Source organism: Maylandia zebra, linkage group LG3, assembly GCF_041146795.1.
Source record: "Maylandia zebra isolate NMK-2024a linkage group LG3, Mzebra_GT3a, whole genome shotgun sequence".
Classification (NCBI taxonomy): Eukaryota; Metazoa; Chordata; class Actinopteri; order Cichliformes; family Cichlidae; genus Maylandia; species Maylandia zebra.
Window position 1 is genome coordinate 57,480,724 of NC_135169.1, and position 21,178 is coordinate 57,501,901.

At 41.7% G+C, this 21,178-nt stretch overlaps 3 protein-coding genes across 3 annotated transcripts in view; all 3 read left to right on the forward strand.

Annotated features, from left to right (window-relative positions):
- LOC112433238 (NACHT, LRR and PYD domains-containing protein 12-like) overlaps positions 1 to 21,178 on the forward strand; it is a 428,555-nt gene that overhangs the window by 325,256 nt on the left and 82,121 nt on the right. The window lies entirely within an intron of this gene.
- LOC112433228 (carboxy-terminal kinesin 2-like) lies at positions 2,782 to 4,058 on the forward strand (the record flags this gene model as incomplete). Its single annotated transcript, XM_076877888.1, has 5 exons — positions 2,782 to 2,952; positions 3,084 to 3,222; positions 3,461 to 3,600; positions 3,692 to 3,766; positions 3,918 to 4,058. Coding segments are annotated over 5 exons (540 nt in total), but the record flags the coding sequence as incomplete, so codon positions are not given.
- On the forward strand, positions 18,534 to 20,644 carry LOC143416849 (uncharacterized). The gene is made up of 5 exons (XM_076882517.1): positions 18,534 to 18,616; positions 18,717 to 18,835; positions 18,939 to 18,999; positions 19,113 to 19,207; positions 19,318 to 20,644. The coding sequence occupies exons 2-5, from the start codon at positions 18,723 to 18,725 to the stop codon at positions 20,636 to 20,638; spliced, it is 1,590 nt and encodes a 529-aa protein (XP_076738632.1). The 5' UTR covers positions 18,534 to 18,616; positions 18,717 to 18,722; the 3' UTR covers positions 20,639 to 20,644.

Consider the following 21,178-nt stretch of genomic DNA (forward strand, 5'->3'; position numbering starts at 1 on the left):
GTTCTCATCCCAACAGGTAACGATGCTATGTGACAAATCATCGGTATGTGTAAATGTGTTTTTTGTTCTAATCATGAATCGCTTTGTAAAACAAGACCTGATAGGGTTAAGGTTAAAGTTATGGTTAGAGTTAATGTTAGGGATAGGGCTGGAATGGACGGCTGGAGCCTCTCCTCCAAGTGTGTGTTACTGCCGCCATCAGCATTCTGTTGTATTCTGTTGTCTGCTTTTCTCTGTAAGCGCTTCGAGCCTGTACTTTTTTGCTTTAGCTGAGTAATGAAGTTGAATCAGTACTTTAACTTTCACTGGAACAATAGTATTTTTACTTCTACTTAAGTGGAGAATGTCTGATCTTTTGCCAACTCTGGCTGTCTCTCAGTCTTGGAATACCCACTTGTTGTCCAGCGGTGTCCTGGGAATATGGGAACTAGACAGACTGGGGAAACAATGGGAGGAGACACAAAGATGGAATCACTTTTACCATCTTTTATGTATTTGCTGGTCGTCTTATTTCTTCTATTTTGCAAGCACAGTGTTGCAATCATTGTCTTTGTGGTACAATGACACAGGTAGAATGCAGGTGTTTTCATGTAACACGATGCCAGAAAGATGAGTAATGTGTTTTGAAGAGAAGATAAAACATCATGTTTGAACAAAGATAAGCAGCAGACACGTCTGTGTGTGAGTTGTTCAGGTTCAGTAAGAAGGTAATATGTCTGCAGAATTTGTAATTCTTATGAAGATATTGCTTGTACAATAAATAAAATCCCTTTAACTTCTTCTGGAGAGTGTCTTTATATATTTAGTCGTTTTGGGGCGATCCTTTATTTAGTAGTAACTCTAGTCGGGGATATATATCAGAGTTTACTTTCAGATATGAGCATTGTGTTTCCTGTGGATGAATGAATGAATTATTTATTTATGTAATTTTTGAAAGACTGGCTCATGTAAAATCTCTGAAAGTATGACAAAGCTCTCCTGTTACACTTTATGGACACCTGAGCGTCACCATGAGGGCCTGTCTTTATTCACTTTATTCACTGAAATCCACTTTTATAATGAATTCACAGTAATCACTGACACCTTCAGAGCATTACATTCATTAAAGACGTCTTCTACACCTACTCTTCCAGACGACCGACACATGCTTCAACCACTGCAGGTTAACCAGCCACTCATCAGTAAAGCAAAAACTAAATGTAAATGTCCTCATGTGGAAAAGACTGAAACACAACTCCCATATATCACTAATGTAACAGATCCATTTAGGGAGAGTGAGAACACTAGGCTGGATGTGTTTTAATGCAGGAACATTCATCATGTCTTCAGTTCAACAAATCATTTACATTGAATATGTGAGCTGGATGGTTACACGACACAATGTGATTGTCAACAATAACTGCAATGAACGCTGGTTTGAGGGCGGAGTCAAGGAGGCCATTTACGTGAAAAGGGAAAGACCCTCTCTGAATCAAGGAGGGGGCCTAAGGGTACATCTGTCACCATCTTACAATGCTGTGATTGCAGCCGTTCTCCAACTCTCTGTGAATGGTACTCAGGACCATTGATCAGTGGTTGTTGATCAATGGTCATGAGAATTTGCATAATCATGATTAAGGAACTGACCTCCCAGCCCATTGTTCCTTCAGTCAGCTGATTTCTCTGACTGAAAACGCTACGTCCAGAAGAACAGAATCAACTTTTGGAGATTTACTTCCCTGATGATTGAGCACGCAGCAAGACCTTTTAATCAGGCCAACAAATATCTTGTACTCAATTTTAGCAGCAGCCATTGTGACACTGATGATAAAACTTGTGTAAAAGTGCGAAGCTGTAAAAAAGTAATTATAAAAAAGCGTTTTTGTAGCTGAATGTTACTGGATAGCTGTTTCATCTGTAACACATCAAAATAACCTGCTAAGGTTTAATAGGCTATAAGGAACACACTCACTTCCTGAGCCCTGGGCAATAAGAGACGTTTTGTGTTTTATAATTTATTGATATGTTTGATCCTTTCTGACCTGCGTTAATGAAGCAGTCATTAGAGCACCATGTCCGCTAGAATAGTTCTGTAGTTTGATGCTTGAGTCGTTGCAGACTTGTTGAAACTCCCTCACCCGTCAAAGCAGCGTCTTTGTTATTCGAGTCCAGCAGATGGAAGTGTTTCACTGTCTGACGGCTGTCTGAAGCTTCAGCTGGATTATCCGTTTTCATGTTTGATTAGAGGTTTGTGTGTGTGTGTGTGTGTGTGTGGGTTTTTAGCCACGAGTTGTCCACGATAAAGCATATTGAATGGCCTGTCTAATATTGTTAGAATTCTCCTTTGGGTTAGTTTCATTACTCAATCGGGACATTTATTTGGAAAAAGAAAAAAAGAGGGAAAAAAAAGAAAAGAATTAAAAATAAATAAATCCTCATAGTTTACATTTACAAATATCAATACTGAATGTTACGTCCCTCTGCAGCTTCTAATCGTCTCAGTGTTTTCAGCTGGTGCTAATTGGCCACACCTAGTCAGGTGTGGATAAAAGCATACCTGAGGCAAGCTTCCCGGCAGTGCACTAGTCTTTGCCTTGGTGGCACCAGCCATTTTAGCCAACCTGGTTTTCCATTTTAGGATGAAACCTCTTCTCACCCACACTCTGCTATTCATCTCTGTTTTTATGTTGCGGCTTTTGAGCCGGGTCGTAACACTGAAGATTACAAAGATCAACATTAAGACCAGTCTGTGCATTCAAAGCAGTGACAGAAAAGAGTGTGGGGCATTAACCCCCACTCACTTCACAGTTCACGTTCACAGCGAGCTTCGTCGAAATTTACAATGAGACCCTGAGGGACCTTGTGTTCACCGGCAAGTCCAGCAAGAGACCTGAGCATGAGATCCGCAAGACAGCCAGCAACGAATTGACAATCACTAATCTCACCTATGAGCGGGTCTCCAATGAGGATCAGGTACAGCAGACAGACATCTGTAGCTCAGAACAAATTAATTTCAAATCTGCTGACAAATTGTTACCAAACTTTGAAAATACATCAAACTTTATCGATGCTCTATGTTTTAAAACGTTCCCTCGTCCTCTCAGGTTCTCCGTCTGATTGCTTTGGCCAATCAGAATCGCTCCACTGCCCAGACAGCCCAGAATGACCGCTCGTCTCGCTCCCACTCAGTCTTCCAGCTGGATATTGAGGGAGTTAATGCCGGCAGGGATGTCAAGTGCAAATGTATCACACTGGAAGTACCAGCATCAGGAATGTGGTTTCTTCTTTTTGGATCTATAATATTTAGTCTGGTTAGTTATTGTTACTGTAACCAGTGCAAAATCTGCTCTGATGACTCAACGTTAATGTTTGAGCCCCTGAGCGCTAAAAGAAGTGTTTTGTAAAGTATTAAAACTACCTTTAATGGAAGGAAAAACGGATCACTGCTTCCTATAAGAGTTGGTTTTCTCTGTGTGTGTAGCCACTCTGTGCCTGGTGGACTTGGCTGGCAGTGAACGAATGGTGAAGAGCCAGTCTCAGGGTGACCGTTTCAAAGAGATGACCGCCATCAACAGCTCACTGTCCAACCTGGGCGTCGTTATCGCCGCTCTGGCCAAAAAGGTCTGCAGCTGCAGTTTCTGTAGTCTTAGATGTCACACCTGCTTTCTTTACATTTACAGTATTAATGATTTTTTTGGCCTTTGTGTTCCAGGAGACTTGCGTAGCTTACAGGAACTCGAAGCTCACGTACCTCCTTCAGGGATGTTTGGGGGGGAAACGGCAAAACGTGAGTTTGTTGACATCACAAATCTTTATAATGACGACACATAAAACTGAAGGAATTTATCCCCAAAAAATATTTAACAGCGTTTGATCTCATCACTTCAGATTGTGACTGTTTATTCTTTGGCACTAATTTTGGATGTCTTTATTTGCAGCTTGATGTTTGTTAACATTGCTCCGGAGCCCGACAGCTTTGGGGAAACTCTGAACTCATTGAGGTTTGCCAGCAAGGTCAGTGCAGTCTTGTTTCCAGTGTTCATTGGACAGAGTACATTAATGATGTCCTTACATCAGCTGTTTATGGTAAACCAAAGCCATACTCCATATCCATTTTAATACCTTGGTGTGTAATTCATACTCACATTTTGTCTGAAGAGTAGGGATGTTCCTGGCGTCTTATTTACTAGTCGACTAATCGAGGGGGAAATAATTAGACTAACCAACTAATGTAAAACTAAGGAACATTCAGATATTGAGTTGATTTTCAGAACTGATTAATAGAAACTGTCAAACTAGACGCAGAGGTATCTTAAACCATTTATCACATTCTGTTAAATACAAATGAAAATGCATTACTACAAAAGATGTTCTATTAAAATATGACAATCATTTGAGAATCTAAAAGTACGTCTAAGTGTGGCGAGAATGATTCAGGTAATACATTATACAGCCGTTTTCTAGTCAGGTTGTGGGGGCAGCAGGAAGGACCACTCCTGACCACAGCTGATAGATGTAAACTGGCTAGCATGACCAAGGATGCTGGGGCCTCCTACTGGTAGGACGTGCCCAGCTGGAACAGCCTCCTGGCCAAGGTGGCTGTCACCTTTTGATGTGAAGGAGTAGTGACTCTACTCTGAGCCCCTCCCCCATTGACTTAACTGCTCTCCTAAAGGAGAGGTTTTCCACCTCTCAGGAAACTAATTTCCTCTGCGTGTATCTGCGATCTCAGTGTTAACAAGAAGATCAGGGTAGATTAATAGATTTATGGCGTTTCTCAACAACAGTGCACCATCTGGTGGTAGATCGCTGCCTAACATTTAGAACACAATGTACCAGCATTGGGCATCAATTAAAATGTTAACAATTAGATTGAACGACTGGTAAGTCTGATACAGACTAGTGACAATTAGTCGACTAGTCACATAAATCCCTGATAGAGCCCACAGAAGTGGCCTGCACCATGTGCGTGGCTTGCTTTGCAGTTTAACCCTCAGTAGGACCTACAGCCATTTTTCATCCCCAGCGTTTTTTAATATTAGGCCATTTTCACTGTGTTGAATAGAATATAGCCAAACCTTCCGACCCTTTTTTTTTCTTTTTTCTTTAGAATTGCAGTCTCCATTTATTAGATTAGCTTAAAGTGGCTAAGCTACAAACCGCCATCCACATGAGGTCCTAGAGCCATAAATCGCCCCATTGAAACCCATTATAAACGCTATTTTTCACTGCAGAATTATTACCATTAACGTATGGGTGATGGCTTCTGTTTCGGTTCCGTGTTGGACAAGGGGCCTTAGAATTGTAATTTTTTTTTATTTGGCCACCGGGTGGCGCCCTTGTTCCGCATGTGACGCCTGCTGGAACATAGACCTTTTCCAGCGGGCTGCTCGAGACATACACCCGGGAAAGGCAGACTCATTCCCCGAGTGCAGCAGCAGCTTGGCCCGCTGCTCGTTCGGGACCATTTTCTGCCCTTAGGGCTGTTAGAGGGTGCATTTTGACCTTTATATTTAAAAATAAATAAAATAAAGGTCTCTCTGCCTAAAAAGAAAAAAAATTTGTGTCTGTCTCATTCTAAGTTTAGATAAAAGCCTTCCCTCTTTGAAGTACACCCTGCAATGCAAACAAATCTAACATGAAAACAAGAATAAAAAACAAATTAGACTTTATTTTGTCGCCAACCTCAGCTTGTTTATGCAGGTGCAGGCAGGAGAGGTTATAAGAATAAGCCGTAGCGCGGGAGTAGGCATTTTCACGATGGCACGGTACCGAGGAAGTAGTGGACATCCTGATGCGCTCTGACAGCGAGGATCTCTCCTCTTCATCTGCCGAGAGTGACTCTGATTCCGGGGGTGACACGGATGATTCGTCTCTCGACACTGATCACCAGGAGTCGTCCTCTGATTTTTCTTCTGAAGATGAGAACGAGGGGAGGACGCCGGAGGAAGCAGCGGCGTGGACCTCCAAAGATGGGAAGAAATGGTCCGCAACAAACGCCGAGACGCTGCGCTACGTCGCAGCACCCACGGGGCTTATTCCGGGACCGACCCACTACGCCGTAGCCCGAATTACGGACCCACTCTCCAGCTTCAGGTTGTACATAACTGATGGGATTATACAGCATATAGTTGCAATGACAAACCTTCAGGGCAGACGCTACATCTCATTCTGGAGAGATTTAGATAGCAACGAAATGCTCGCTTATGTGGGGCTGCTAATTTTGTCCGGTGTATACCGGTCAAAGCACGAGGCCATCGCCAGCCTTTGGAGTGAGAAAACGGGAAGGAAGATTTTCCGTGCCTCAGTGGCTGAGAAAAGATTTTGTCACATAACCAGAGCGCTCCGATTTGATGACAAACTCACCCGACCTGCACGACGTGCGGACAAATTGGCTCCCATTCGGCAGATATGGGACATGTGGGCACACCGCCTGGGGATGTTGTTTAGTCCAGACCGGGACCTTACGGTGGATGAGCAGCTGGTACCGTTCAAGGGAAGGTGCAGTTTCCGCCAGTATATCCCCAAAAAGCCTGCGAAATGCGGCATAAAGGTCTGGGCAGCATGCAATGTCAAGACATCATACGCCTGGCGGCTGCAGGTTTACACCGGGAGAGCAGCGGGCGAACCGGCCGAGGTAAACCAGGGGATGAGGGTCGTCCAGCAGATGACTGACGGGCTCCATGGGCATGTCGTCACAGTCGACAATTTTTTTTTCACCTCATCTGAACTGGCAGAGGAACTCCTCAAAAATAAAATGGCTCTGGTCGGCACAATCCGCCAGAACAAAAAAGGAATCCCGCCCGTTTTGCGCCAGATGAGAGGGAGAGCCGTCTACTCCTCGATCTTTGCCTTTTCAGCGAAACAGACCCTAGTGTCGTACATTCCCCGACGGGGCAGGAATGTGCTTTTATTGAGCACGAAACATCGCAGGCCGGAGGTCAGCGATGACGAGAGAAAAAAGCCAGCGATCATCACAGACTACAATCGATGCAAAGGAGGTGTCGACAACCTTGATAAGGTGGGTGTCATTACGCATCAGTTACGCACACCTTTATTCATTTTTCTTCATATATTCTTGTGTAAAATATACAGAGGTTTTATGTTGTTTTTTTTTTTTTGTTATGTTTATTTTTTGTTAGGTTGTCGGCACCTACTCCTGCAGGAGACGGACCAATCGATGGCCAATGGCCCTTTTTCATCACATCATAGACGTCTCCCTCTACAACGCCTTCATGCTGTGGACCTCCGTGGATCAGGCCTGGCATCAGCAGAAGCCACACAGGAGGAGGATGTTCATTGAAGAGGTGGGAGAAGGCCTGATCACGCCCCATTTGTCACAAAGACAGCGTCTTCCCCGCTCATCAGCCGCTGCTGAGTTAGTAAGAGATGCGCAGGATGGTGCTGCTGCAGGCCCCTCTGGAGTGACAAATCCCAAGGGCAGGAAGCTCTGTGAGCTCTGTGTTGGGAAAAGGAGGCGAGTGGGAAACACATGCAGCAAATGTGGAAAATTCAGCTGCCGAGCCCACAGCAAATTTGTCTGCAGCCACTGCTCTACCTGAGCAAGACATTTACCCCCCAGCCACACACACGCCCCCCACCCTCTCACTGCTTTCTCACTTTCTCACACTCTCTTTCTCTCTCATACATTTCCCCATTCCCAACAACAATATACATAATTACATTTACCATATACATGTTCTTGTTCATTGTTGAAAAATAAATGTTTATTTGGTTCAAACTGATCTTGTATTTTTATTTACATAATGCTTTTTATTTGATTTTAGATGGCAACAAGGTAATATGCATTTATTGGGGCAAGAGTGAAAAACGTTCTCCTGCAAAAAAAACTAACGGCCGATCAAAATGAAGGTCAGTAGTAATTTTTAGACCATCCAAAGGCCTAATTAAAAGTACAATAAAATATAACTTTCAAATGTATTTTATGGAAAATATTTAATTTTTTCTTTTTTTTTTTGCCAAAAAAGGCAGTGTGCTCATGTGACAAAACCGGGATATAAAAGGTTAAAATCGCGAAATATAATTAAAACTTTATATGAATATTTCAAGGAGAAGTAGGTCTAAAATATTGGCTAATTTAAAGTGGAAAAATATTAATGTATAATCTTTTTATAGCACTTTTTATGGCGTGGTCGATTTTTGGCTCTAGGTCTTCATAAGGGGTACTTTTTTTTTTTTTTTTAGGACTTACCAAGGGTTAACCACCAAAACACTCGTCTGCAGTGGAATTTCTTTGAGCTAATCGATTCATTTCATCTTCTAATTAATGTGGAAAATGGTGGCAAAGGTGGATGAAATGAGTGATTCCTAGAGTTACATTTTATTGCCTTTTTTCTTTCCTTTTCTTAAAGTTATGAAGGCATCTTGGATGCCATTTCAGTGAGTGGGGGTTAATGCCCCACACTCTTTTCTGTCACTGCTTTGAATGCACAGACTGGTCTTAATGTTGATCTTTGTGATCTTCAGTGTTACGACCCGGCTCAAAAGCCGCAACATAAAAACAGAGATGAATAGCGTGGGTGAATAGAGTGTGGGTGAGAAGAGGTTTCATCCTAAAATGGAAAACCAGGTCGGCTCAGATGTTCTGTGAGTCATAGGAGTCTACTAACATTTCCATGATAGAACAAGGCTGCAACCTTTGTACACTATATAAGGCAAAGAACTAATTAGCCTCATTTTGTTTTCATTCTGAGGCTTGTTTTTTTTAGCACATACAAACAACTCTTCTTATGAGAATATTAGGACGCGTCTTGTATATATGATCGGCTCGCACATGGCCCGAAGATTGGTTTACCTTCTGCCATGTTGAGGCCAAAAACCCTGAGGACCGAAAAAAACAAAAAAAAACCAAATGGTAGGTTGTCTCTGTGTGAGAGACGTTGGCATTATACCCGATATTTTTAAAAAAATGCAATGTGTGGATTTCTTTTACAGACAACATCTGCCATGTTGTGGACTGCTCAGAGTCTCCCCCTCCAGCACTGCTAATCCAGATGTTGGATCTGTGTTTCCACAAGCCCCGCGAATTCTAGAGACTTATTCATCATGAAGAAAACAAGACAGTCGATCGATCGATTATTTGCGCAAGGGAGGCCACCATGAAAATGACCTCTAGATCCTCCTCCTCCTGCTGCCTTTATTGAGAGACCGTTCACACAAAACACGTCAGAACAAAGCCACGCCCAGACAAGGCATTGTATGTATATGTGTGAACTTCTGTAAGTGTGTGTGTGTGTGTGTGTGTGTGTGTCAGTGTGTGTGTGTGTGTGTCAGTGTGTGTGTGTGTGTCTGTGTGTGTGTGTGTCTGTGTGTGTGTGTGTGTGTCTGTGTGTGTGTGTGTCTGTGTGTGTGTGTGTGTGTGTCAGACCTCCTGCTGACCAAAGGGTCATAAACGCAGGAAGGTTACATCAAAAGAAGCACAAGGATGTGTCTGTGATAAAAGACTACAGCCCCCCACCTTGATCCTCGAGAATCTGGGGGGAAGGACAGTGGAATTTCTTTCATCAGAGTTAAAACAATGTACAAATGGTAAACATAAAAATGACAAACATTTAACAATTCACTCTAACACCAGACCCCACCGACTCCGCCCCCCTCTCCAGGATGCTCACAGGACTCTGCAGGATCACACCCGTCTGAGGAAACGGAACTCAACATTAAACTCGCAACCTTCCACCTGCTGTCGACGGCACTGAATGAGTATGTGCAGGAGATATGTTATGGATGCCAATCCGGTCACCCCAGCCAGTTACAACACAGTTGCCTGTTTGAGCTGCCTGTGTTTTTCTTCGAGACCTGCTATGATGAGGTGATGGAAAAGCTCCGGACGCCCCGATTCATCCCGGCCATCCGTCTGTTTGTTTGCTCATACAGTGTCAGTGAGGCTGAAGCACAAATCATCAGCACTGCAGAGCGTCTTCTGTGTGAACTGAGATCAGTGCCGCACATTGTTTGCACCACTGATGAGAATGTCGGATACCTGCTAAATACCAATCATCACACCCGCGGAGTTAAATCAGCGCTGCTCCACATGATTGGAAACTACTGGTCTGGGAGACACAAGATTTAATGCACATCTGTTATAAAAACCTTACTGTGCACTACACAGAAAATGAAATAAAAACGTATGCTAACACTTTTTTCTGGTCATTTGTGTTTGTGTTTGGTCAGAGTGATTATGGAAAACACGCTGAGAAAAATATATCCCAACCCTGCACACCCAGGGGGTTTAGGAAGTGTAAAGAAGCTCCGTATCGCTGTCAGTGAGGCAACAGGCTTAAAGCCGTCATTACCTGACGTGGAGCGTTTTTAAAAGGAGATGACACGTATACTCTTCATAAACCTGCAAGGATAGAGGACACAGAAATGCAAGGATACAGAAATAGAGTTTTGGTTAACGGGACTGACAAACAGTTTCAAGCTGATTTGGTTGACATGCGTGAATATTCTGCGGATGATGATAATGTTAGGTACTTATTGACATGCATAGATGTGTTTTCTAAGTATGCATGGGTTAGGTGCCTTGAAACCAAGACAGGACAGGCTGTTGCTGAGGCTTTTGGTGATATTCTGAGAGAGGGCCGTGTGCCTGAAAAACTCCAAACAGATTTAGGGAAGGAATTTTATAATAAACATTTAAAAAACTAATGGAGCAGCATAACATCACACATTTTTCAACCTTTAGTGAAATGAAATCATGTGTGGTAGAGCGTTTTAACCGCACCTTAAAGGGGAAAATGTGGAAATACTTAACATCAGTTAACTCGCCAAGATGTGTTAATGTGATCCAAGATCTTGTACAGTCCTATAACCTGTCTTATCACAGCTCTATCAAAATGACCCCACCGAGGTGTGCAAAGATAATGAGAAAGCAGTCTTTAACACCCTGTACAAAATGAAACCCCAAAAACCGGTGACTTTTAAATTTAATGTGGGCGATACAGAGAGAATATCTAAACTACGAGGCATATTCTGAAAGGGTTACCATCAGACCTACACAGACGAGTACTTTACCATAAAGGAGCGTTTAGGAAGAGACCCTCCCGTATACAAACTGGAGGATCTCACAGGAGCTGCAGTGAAAGGTGTATTTTATGAACCTGAGATACAGCAGGTGACTATTGACAAAAACAAAAGGTTTCAAATAGAGAAAATACTTGGCAGAAAAAAGAGGACCGAAAAAAGTTAGCGCTGGTCAAATGGCTCGGTTGGCCTTCTCATTTGAAAATCATGGATCCCTGAAAAAGACATCGTTGAAGTGTGATTAACAGAGATGCCGCAGCTCTGCATACTTTCATTCTGCACTAGACAAAGACTGATAAAGGAAGGAAGGAATGGATAAAACGAACAACAACAACGCAGGCTTTTATGTGAGCCTCTTCTCGAATGCTTCAGCACATGTTTATCCAGGCAATAAGAAATCTAATTTTAGAACAAAGCTAGCAAAACCTGTTGTTTTAAATGAACCGTATGAGGTCGGTGTTATAGAATTTCAATACCCAAGACTATGGTTGTCTTTTCCACAATCAGATTCGCGAGTGGAAATTTATGATCCAGTCAAAGATGGAGCATTGTCCATAACCGTGATTGAGCTGTCTGTGGGGCATTATGCATCTGTGGCGCAGATAATAAAACATTAAAACATAACACCGACATTAAAACACAATACAGTGAAGTTAGTAACTATGTTAGTGTTATGGGCCCTATAGGGGCACAGTTCTCACATTTAGAGGGAGACTGGCAGGAATCTTAGGATTCAAATCAGAAGACCCGTTTGTACTTCATTATAAAAACACATACGCACCACATCCTGCAGATGTATACGGCGGAAAATAGAACATTTTTATTTATGCAGATATCGTTGATTACCAGCTTGTGGGTGACGCCCATGCGCGGCTATTAAGAGCAATAAATATAACAGACGATGACCGTCGGGGAGCCATTCTTCAGTTTGACAGCCCACACTACACACCAGTCTCGAAATCCTTAATCGATGACATAGAAATTGATTTGAAAGACGACCAAAATCAACACATACCCTTTTTATACGGGAAGGTGTTTGTCAAGTTCAACTTCCGACCCATAAGACACCATTTGTAAAAAATAAGGATGTCTGTCTACAACACAGATGAAGCAAAATCTGTAAGATATTATTTAAATCAGGCTGGTGGAGAATTGAATGGTTATATTGGGACCAGCACGCAATGTGGCGCAGGTCTGGGAGGTTTGTTCAGCAGCCTGTTTAGAATTGCTGTACCGTTGTTTAAAAAAGGAGTCAGCATAGTCAAACCCCACCTAAAAACAGCAGCATCAGGCATAGTGTCTGATGTGATATCCAACATAACCAAGCCAACATCTACTAAACAGGATGGCAACAGCTTGTATGTGTATACACCCAAACCTTCTAAGACCCCTCCCACTGCACGCATGCGTGATACGCCGCCGCCTAAAAAGCGTAAAACGACAAAACCTGCCAGGAAAGCCACCAAACGGAGACAACCACGCGGAGTGAAAAGACCCAGAACCAGTCGTTCAAAAACTACAGCATGTGACATCTTCTAAATGGCTCTGTTACACAACCAATCAGAGAATGTCTAAAAACAGAGCTCGATCTTTTTACTGTCCCATACACACAAACGTCCATAGAGAAAACGACCTTTATTGAAATTCCACCAGTTTCTGCAATCACAGACGGAGGTCCAATCGAGTTTAAATCTCATCGTCCGGAGAGGATTACCTGGATCTAAACGATTCCTATATCTACACACGAGTAAGAATCACAGATGCTGACGGCACAAACTTAGGCAGGGATGATTATGTAACGGAGCGGAAAGGCTGATTTTATTTCCACAGTGTTTTGTGTTTTTTTTTTTTTTTTTAAAGGAAGGAAACCTTCCTCAAAACGGGCAGAGCAGTGGAGCCGCCAAGGGAAAGCACACAATTTAAACTGTAAGATTAAAAATATAATTTATTATATTTAAATAGTTAAAAATGTAAAATGAATTAAAACAACCTTGGCCAAGGGGTAACACAGTAAAAATCAATAAAGCATAACATTAAAAGTCCTGTGGCCTGCGCCACGACCTAAAAGTCCCAGGGAGCTAAGAAATCCAGCAGGTGGTATAACCAAAGGAACCAGCGGAGTCCTCGCCTCCCTCTCGCACTCACGCCCCGATATGCCCGGGTGGGCAGAGCTCTCAACTCCGCCTGCCGCTTCTTTAAAACTGGAAATCGGCACAGCCGTCTCGTGGCTTCCGCTGGTGCTCTCTGCGCGCTGGTGCCTCTGCGCGCTGGTGCCTGCATTAGCCAACTCTAGCCGCCTTAGAAGAAGGGAAAACCCGGCAGCGTCTCGCCGCCCTATCGATGTTTCTGTTCCGGTTGCCACCGCTTTCCTGTGGCACACCAACCGGCACCAGCCTGTCTGGGCTTGTGGCACCGCCACCGCCTGATACCGTTCACTCTCTCAGTCCTCACTCCACCATCAATCTCCTCTCTCTCGTCTCCCATCACTCTTATTGGCCCCCGGGACCTCACAGGTGTGTCGGGTTCATAATCAAGGAGGGGCGGAGACTTTCCAGGACAAGTCACCGATGAATACCATAAAACATGCAATAAAACCAAGAATAGAACACTATACAATATTAAAATATTAAAGAAAGTAAAAACAAAACCAAACATGCACAATAAAAATATCTTAGGTAACTTGTCCCTCTCCACCCCGTGACACAAACGTGGGACTTGTTAATTATCCAGGTTGCACCTTATTTAGTCAGGTAGATGTAAATTTGGGGGATCGCTTGATTAGCCAATCATCCAACACGTATCCATACAGAGGCATAATAGAATGTCTTATCAATTATAATAAGCAGACTTTAGACACACAGTTCAGCAGCGCTTTATTCTGTACAGACACAGCCTCGCACATGAATGATACATGTATAGAAGGGGAGAGCCAGGGTCTGGTGACCAGAGGTACTTATACAGCGAATAGCAGTATTGTTGAATTGATTGCTCCAGTACACGCAGACCTGTTTTTTCAAGAAAAATTATTACTTAATGGAATCGATCTGTCGCTGAAATTTGTGCGCTCTAAAGACGAATTTGCTCTCATGACTGGAGCTAACACCGCGTATAAAGTTAAAATCGTCTCTGCCAGCTTATTTGTGAAAAGAATCAGTGTCTCACCAAGTGTCAGGCTGGCACACGGCAAGGCGCTGCATCATGCAAATGCAAAATATGCTGTAGGCAGAGTTTCTTTAAAGACCTTCTCCACACCTGCTGGGGCAAGAATATCAACTAATTTATTTATGGGCAGGTTGCCTAAATTTGACATCATCGCCTTCGTGGATAACGAAGCTTATCCTGGTTCTTTTACACGTAATCCATTTAATTTTAAAACTGTGATATAGAACTCATGTGTTTATACGCTGATGGACAGTCGTATCTGGCCAAACAATTCCTGTTTCAATCTGGAAGCTGATGAAGGACATTCAGGGAACGTATCATTAGTTCAAACAGGGAGCGTGAGGCTGGAAACCCGTTTCAGAAATCCGCTACCCCGAACAATGAACCTGGTGTGTTACTCTGTATTTGATTCAGTCATCCAAATATCTAATATGAGACAAGTGCTGCTGGACGACTACTAAAGATTCAAAATGAATACAATAGAACTAACCAGCATTGTTAAAAGGATTAGTAACAGGGCTCATCTTCTAGGCGTCTTAGCATGTGACCAGCTGCCAACAAAGCCCATCAGATATCCATGCATGGGCATTGTGAATACAGATCCATCAGACTTACCTGGGAAGCACTGGTTGGCGTTCTATATCACAAAGACAAGCAAGGGCACTTTTCTGACAGCTTCGGTAACTCACCTGATAAGTTTTCACCCGAGATAAAAGTTTTTCTTTTAAAAACACCGCTCGGATATTGTATTCTGGGAGACAGGTTCAGAAGGACTTTTCGGTAACCTGCGGACAACACTGTGTGCTTTTTCTATATCATGTCCAAAAAGGAGCGTCTTATTCAAGACTAATTAATATGTACAGTGATAACCTTGTTTGTAACGATGCAATGGTTTGTCATTTTGTTAACAAAATAAGACCTGTTTCTGCATGTTTTGAAAATAACTTTGATTGTGTGCAGCGCGGATACTGATTCAAGTAACAAATAATAAAAGATAACAGAAGAGAATATCGTTTCATCTGGTATTTATTTTCACCTAATTGCTAAAAACATTATTTAGTAATAATAAAATCTTTAAACATCAGCATAGAGTTCAAAAAGTAGTAAAAAGGGGAAAACTGTCATCTGTTTAACTAAACAATATAGACATAAATAAGAAAAAAACACATAAGTAGTAGTGTATAAAAAGGGAAACAAATGCGAGGTTAAATGATCTTTTTTTCAAGAATAAGAAAAACAAACATAATTTTAAAATTCATTAAAAATCGATCCACCCGCTTCTACTCTGCCTTGATTTTTTATGTGTGGTAAATAAGCTTTGATCGCTCAGTGACCGCTTCTTGTGCAAACCATTTGTTTCCACACTCGGGTCGCCAGTGTCGCCTTTATATTGGCTAATAGTCCTCCTCACCTCAGCATTAGGAAAAGCAGACAGAGACTTTCTCCCTCACTATGTGTTAATAGACCTCTCTGCATTGAATCACACTTGTTATTAATCTCTGTCTCTCTTCCACAGCATGCCTCTTGTCCCATCTTCGTTCTCTCACCCCAACCACTCCTGGCAGATGGCCGCCCCTCACTGAGCCTGTTACTGCCGGCGCTTCCTCCCTGTTAAAAGGGAGTTTTTTTCCACTGTCGCCAATGTGCTTGCTCATAGGGGGTCATATGATTGTTGGGTTTTTCTCCTTGTGTATATTATTTTAGAGTCTACCTTACAAAGTAAAGCACCTTGAGCCGACTGTTGTTGTGATTTGGTGCTGTATCAATAAAACTGAAGTGAATTGAAATAACATAAAAGGACATAATGCTGCAGGTTGGCTTTCTTTCTTTTCTGATTCACCAGTTTGTATGCATCTTTTCACAGGAGTGACCTAAGGACGGCTGTAGCCTACCCTTATTTACTTATATAATGAACAACATATAGTGTAATGTAGTGTAAAATAGAGTGTTTTCTTTTAATTTAATGACATAAAGCAGGGATCAAATGTTTCCATGGTGACTGTTTTAGAATTGTGTATTTTTAAATCTGCATCAGACTTGAAAAAGAGCTCATCTGTGCAAGAAAAACCATCAAGTCAGGAGTATTTTCATATCTACATTTGATCTTACACAAGTTTTGAAGAGTTTTGGAAAGTTTCTCTTCCCCAACTGTGATAGAACAGCAGCGTTTTAATGGAAGCCAGTAAAGGGATCTACAAACCCATCAGGGTATGTGACACTTTTTGTTTTTACTGCATTTTTGAAGAATTTGATGTAGTTTTAAAAAGCTGACAAACTGAGAATCAATTTAACCCTCCTCTCGTGTTAGGGTCGGCACCGACCCATTTTAAATTTCAAATGCATAAAAAAATCACATACATTTGTTTATTGTATCAAGGCTTTTTGACTTTGTCAGGAACCTCTATTTCTACAAAATAAAATAAAAAAAATTATTTTCACTAAATTATAAAATGCCCTAGTTGAAATTATGACCTTTGTGTTGTTAGGGTCGGCTTCGACCCAGGTATAATATTATGAGTATAAAGCAATAATTAAAGCCAAAACTGAAATCATAAGTGCACTGTCAGCTAAAACACTTACAGCAAGCGCCTCTCCTAATCATATGAGCTTTAGGGGATTCTTATTTTGCATGTTTTTTGCAGTATACCTGCACAAAAACAAAACAAAATAAACACGGGCATGTGAGGTGAATTCACTATTTGAGTGGCCATTTGACTTCCAGAGTGCACATTTACAATTTGCAGCATACAAAAAATGAGAAGAAGATTCACAGTGAGCTAAGTTCTGGATCATATTTTTGGTGAAAATGAAGGAGAGGACACAGAGCAGCATAGCGATTCAGATGGGCAGGTTTCTAAGGAGGAAGACAATGTGGACTATCATCCAGAAGACACAGACACATCTGATCAGAGGTGGAGGTCGCTGGTGCTGAAGCTACTCCTGCTGAAAGATTCAAGTCCAAAAATGGTAAGATCTTTTGGAGCTCAGTACCTCATGATGTACATGGCAGGGCAGCTGCTGCAAATGTCATCAAAATGACCCCTGGAATCACAAGGTTTGCTCTGACCAAAGTCAGTGACATCAAGAGATGTTTTGAGATATTTATGCCATTGTCACTAGAAAGAATCATCATTACTATGATAAACCTTGAAGGAAAAAAAGTCAATGGCGACATGATGAGGAATACCTGGATGCTTTCATTGTTCTTGCTGGAGTGTACAGATGCTGCAATGAGGCCACTGATCGTCTATGGGATGCATCGACAGGCAGAAACATTTTCTGGGCAACGATGTCACTTCACACATTTGATATCATTTTGATTCAAGAGTCCTCAGATTTGATAACAGAGAGACCAGACCGAGGTCTGACAAACTTGCTCCCATCAGGGATGTCTGGGAGAGATGGGTGCAGCTTCTTCCACTGATGTTCATCCCAGGGCCAGTGACAGTGGATGAATGTCTTGTCCACTTTTTGAGGAAAATGCCCCTTCCGGCAATATATACCCAGTATGCAAGGGAAAAACGGCAGAAAAATCTGGGAAGCCTGTGATGCAAAAACCAACTATGCCTGGAATGTACAGATTTTCACAGTCAAAGCTGCGAGTGGCATCCCTGAGAAGAAACAATGAAAATGTGTGGTCCTCCATATGACCACTGGACTGCAGGATCACAATATCAGCTGTGATATTTTATTTTATTTTATTTTTTACCAGATATGACCTTGGACAAGAACTTCACAAAGGAAACTGAGGTGAAGCTGTATCATTGGGAAGTGATAAAAAGCCCACAATTACCCACGGCTATAACCAAAACAAAGGAGGAGTGGACTTTTTCTTTTTTTCAGTTTATATTAAAGGTCTACTGCTGAAAAAAACAAACTTTTTTTGTCTTTTCTTGATGTAAATGTCTATGGGTCGAAATTGACCCGTAACACCATCGATGTCATTTTAGTTATTAATCTTAAAATGAAAAAAATCAATAAAACAGATTTATTTAAGAGATGTGTCCTATACCCCTCAGTAATACTCAGGTAACACAGAAACCTTTTATTTATTAATATGATTCTCTTGAGGTTAATTTTACAATTTTTTTTTAATTGAAATCGAGGGGTATAGAGACAAAAAAAGACCCAGAGGCCCACACCAAAAGTATTAAAACCAACATTTTCATGGATAAGGAAGCCTAACAAGGTAACCAAGAGATGAGAAACAAATTGGATGATAACTTATTGTTTTTAGTATATTTTATAGCTGATTTAATTCACGGGTCAAAACCGACCCGCTAACATAAGAGATGATAACAGAAAGCTAACACGAGAGGAAGGTTAAGTTACAATGAGTAATTTCTTATTTCTTTGACAGGTGCTGTTCAACACACCCATATATAACACAGCTGTGGAGATCTGCTGGTATCTACCAGGTTACAGGGCTCAGGTAAGACCCAGATCCATCCAAACCAAAACTGAGATAAAATGTCAGGTGATTTCTGAAGACCTGGGACTGATGCTGATTAAATGTCTCCTTTTATTTTTAGATTGCAATGATGATGGAATTCCTCAGACTTCAGAAGGAAAACCAAATACCATCAAGCCTCACTGCAGAAGATATGGGAGATCTTTTGGTGGAGAGGAGCAAAGAGACAGTCAGAGAGCAGTGAGTTACTGTGACACCTACAGACCATCCACCTCACACCTGAAACTGTTTGTGCTGAAGTGTAAATGCTGAGAGAAAACCTCTCTTTTGTTTTCTTTTGAAGACTTTGGGAGTTTGAATTGGAGGGTTTGGAAGAAACAGAAGCCAAACCTCTTCTGAAACTGGTAAGACTAGAAAACTCACAAGAGTTTTAGTCATTTGGAGATCTTTTTTTTTTTTTACTACAATCACATAACCTCTCAACAAAACTGCAATGTAAACATGCTTTCTGTTTCAGGTGTGGGCAGTGAACACAATAAATAAAATGAGGGACATCGAGTTTCAAGCCCGGATGCTGCTGGAATTTCCAGAGGCCATACCTCCTAAATTTCAGTGAGTCACCTCTGACATAAAATCATTAACAGTCCAGCTACAGTATTTCAAAATTTCTGTTATTTTTTTAAATAGGTGTAAAAGATCATTCTTATAACTTTATTCTGCAGAACACCTAAGCTCCTCAGCAATGTCAGGAAGTACATTGACCTCCTTAAAGAGAGGCAGCAGGACGCACAAACCTCCAAACTGTTCACTGCAACAGACGTGGTGATAGAGGTGGTTCCCCGTGTCCTGCATGGCTTCTGGAAGCTTCCTTCTTACCCCCTACTGAACATGTCCTCCCAAAAATTGAGCATCCTCTCCACCAGTGTGACAAAGGCCACTTTGGATCGAGTGTCCAAATCTCTCCTAACAACGGAAAACCAGGCCATCTTCTCAAGGTCCATCAGAGATGACATGGTGCAAAGTATCCTGTCTGAAGTCAGAGAGAAATATTCAGAAAAGATTCTGCTGAGCCACATTGCAAACTTTGCACCAGGACTACTCAGGGCAATTTCTGATGTAGCAAAGACGAGCATATGCCAGATCTTCCAGCCCCCTTGTGAAAGTCCAGTAGTGTCTGATGTTCTTCCAACTAAAGAACCTCATCCTGAAGGTCTGCTGAAGTCAGATGTTCTTCCCACTTCCCAACCTCCAGTTGAAAGTTCCACAAAGGCCAATGTTCTTCCAGCTAAAGAACCTGCTCATGAAAATCTGCTGAAGTCAGATGTTGTTCCTACTAAAGAACCAAAAGGATCTGATCGTGAACGTGTTCTGAAGTCAGATATTCTCCCTACTAAAGAACCACAAGAACCTGCTTGTGAAAGTGTTCTGAAGTCAGGTGTTCTTCCTACTAAAGAACCACACGAACCTGCTCCTGAACGTGTTCTAAAGTCAGATGTTCTTCTTACTTCCGAACCTCCTTTTGAAAGTTCAACAAAGGCTGATGTTCTTCCGACTAAAGAGCCTGCTTGTAAAAATCTGCTGAAGCCAGATGTTGTTCCTCCTAAAGAACCTCAAGAACCTGCTTGGGAAAGTGTTCTGAAGTCAGATGTTCTTCCTACTTCCGAACCTCTTTTTGAAAGTTCAACAATGGCTGATATTCTTCCCACTGGAGAACCCGCTCGTGGAAGTCTGCCAAAGTCAGATGTTCCAGATGTTCATCCTACTAAAGAACCTCTCATTGAAAGTTCATCAAAGGCTGATGTTCTTCCTACTAAAGAGCCTGCTTCTGAAAGTCTGGCAACGTCTGATGATCTTCCTAGTGAGGAACTCCCTTCTGTATGTCTATCCATGTCTGAGCCAGTTGTCTCTTTTACTAATAATTCAGAGAAGTCTGACAACATTAAAATCAAGGAGAAAAAGGAGAAAAAGAAGAAAAAAAAGGGCTTCTGCCAAAAATTCAGAGCCCTGTTCTGTTGTTGCTTCAGACCCCAAGAAACTGACTGATTTTGAGAATCCAATCTGTTTGTTCCAACTCTACAAAATCAAATAAAATGATTAATCAATATTTTTTCCATGAGTCTGCATCTATGATTAAAGAATATTTTTCCTTCAGATGTTTATAAGGGTTCTCAAAATACCTCCACAAGTCGAACAATTGTTAACATATTAGTGTTGTTATCTTTAAGAGAATCTGAACTTATTCTTACTCTTAACATATCAACAGCAGTAACTGAAACCTGGAAATGAAAAAAAAGTTACCAACAATTATTAACATTGCTTCACATCTTTGTTTAGTAATGGCCCAGATACACATTGGCACATAGCAGGACCTCAGTGTTTATGAGTATTCTTCCGGACTTAGGAATATTAATAAAAGGAGCATCTACATGCCACAAAGCTGATGAGAACCACACATGTCTTCCAACATCCTCAGATTTGTGTTTTACAATTAAGAGGAACTTTGCATAATGTTTGCCATATGCTCAAATCCTCAAAGGTCTATTATTTTTCATAGTTTGTCCTTTCAACCAAAGTTAAAAACTT

Coding starts and splice junctions, on each gene's coding strand:
- LOC143416849 (XM_076882517.1), top strand. CDS start 18,723: ATGATGATGGAATTCCTCAGACTTCAGAAGGAAAACCAAATACCATCA. Junction 18,836..18,938: donor AAAGAGACAGTCAGAGAGCA/GTGAGTTACTGT, acceptor TTTCTTTTGAAG/ACTTTGGGAGTTTGAATTGG. Junction 19,208..19,317: donor GCCATACCTCCTAAATTTCA/GTGAGTCACCTC, acceptor TTTATTCTGCAG/AACACCTAAGCTCCTCAGCA.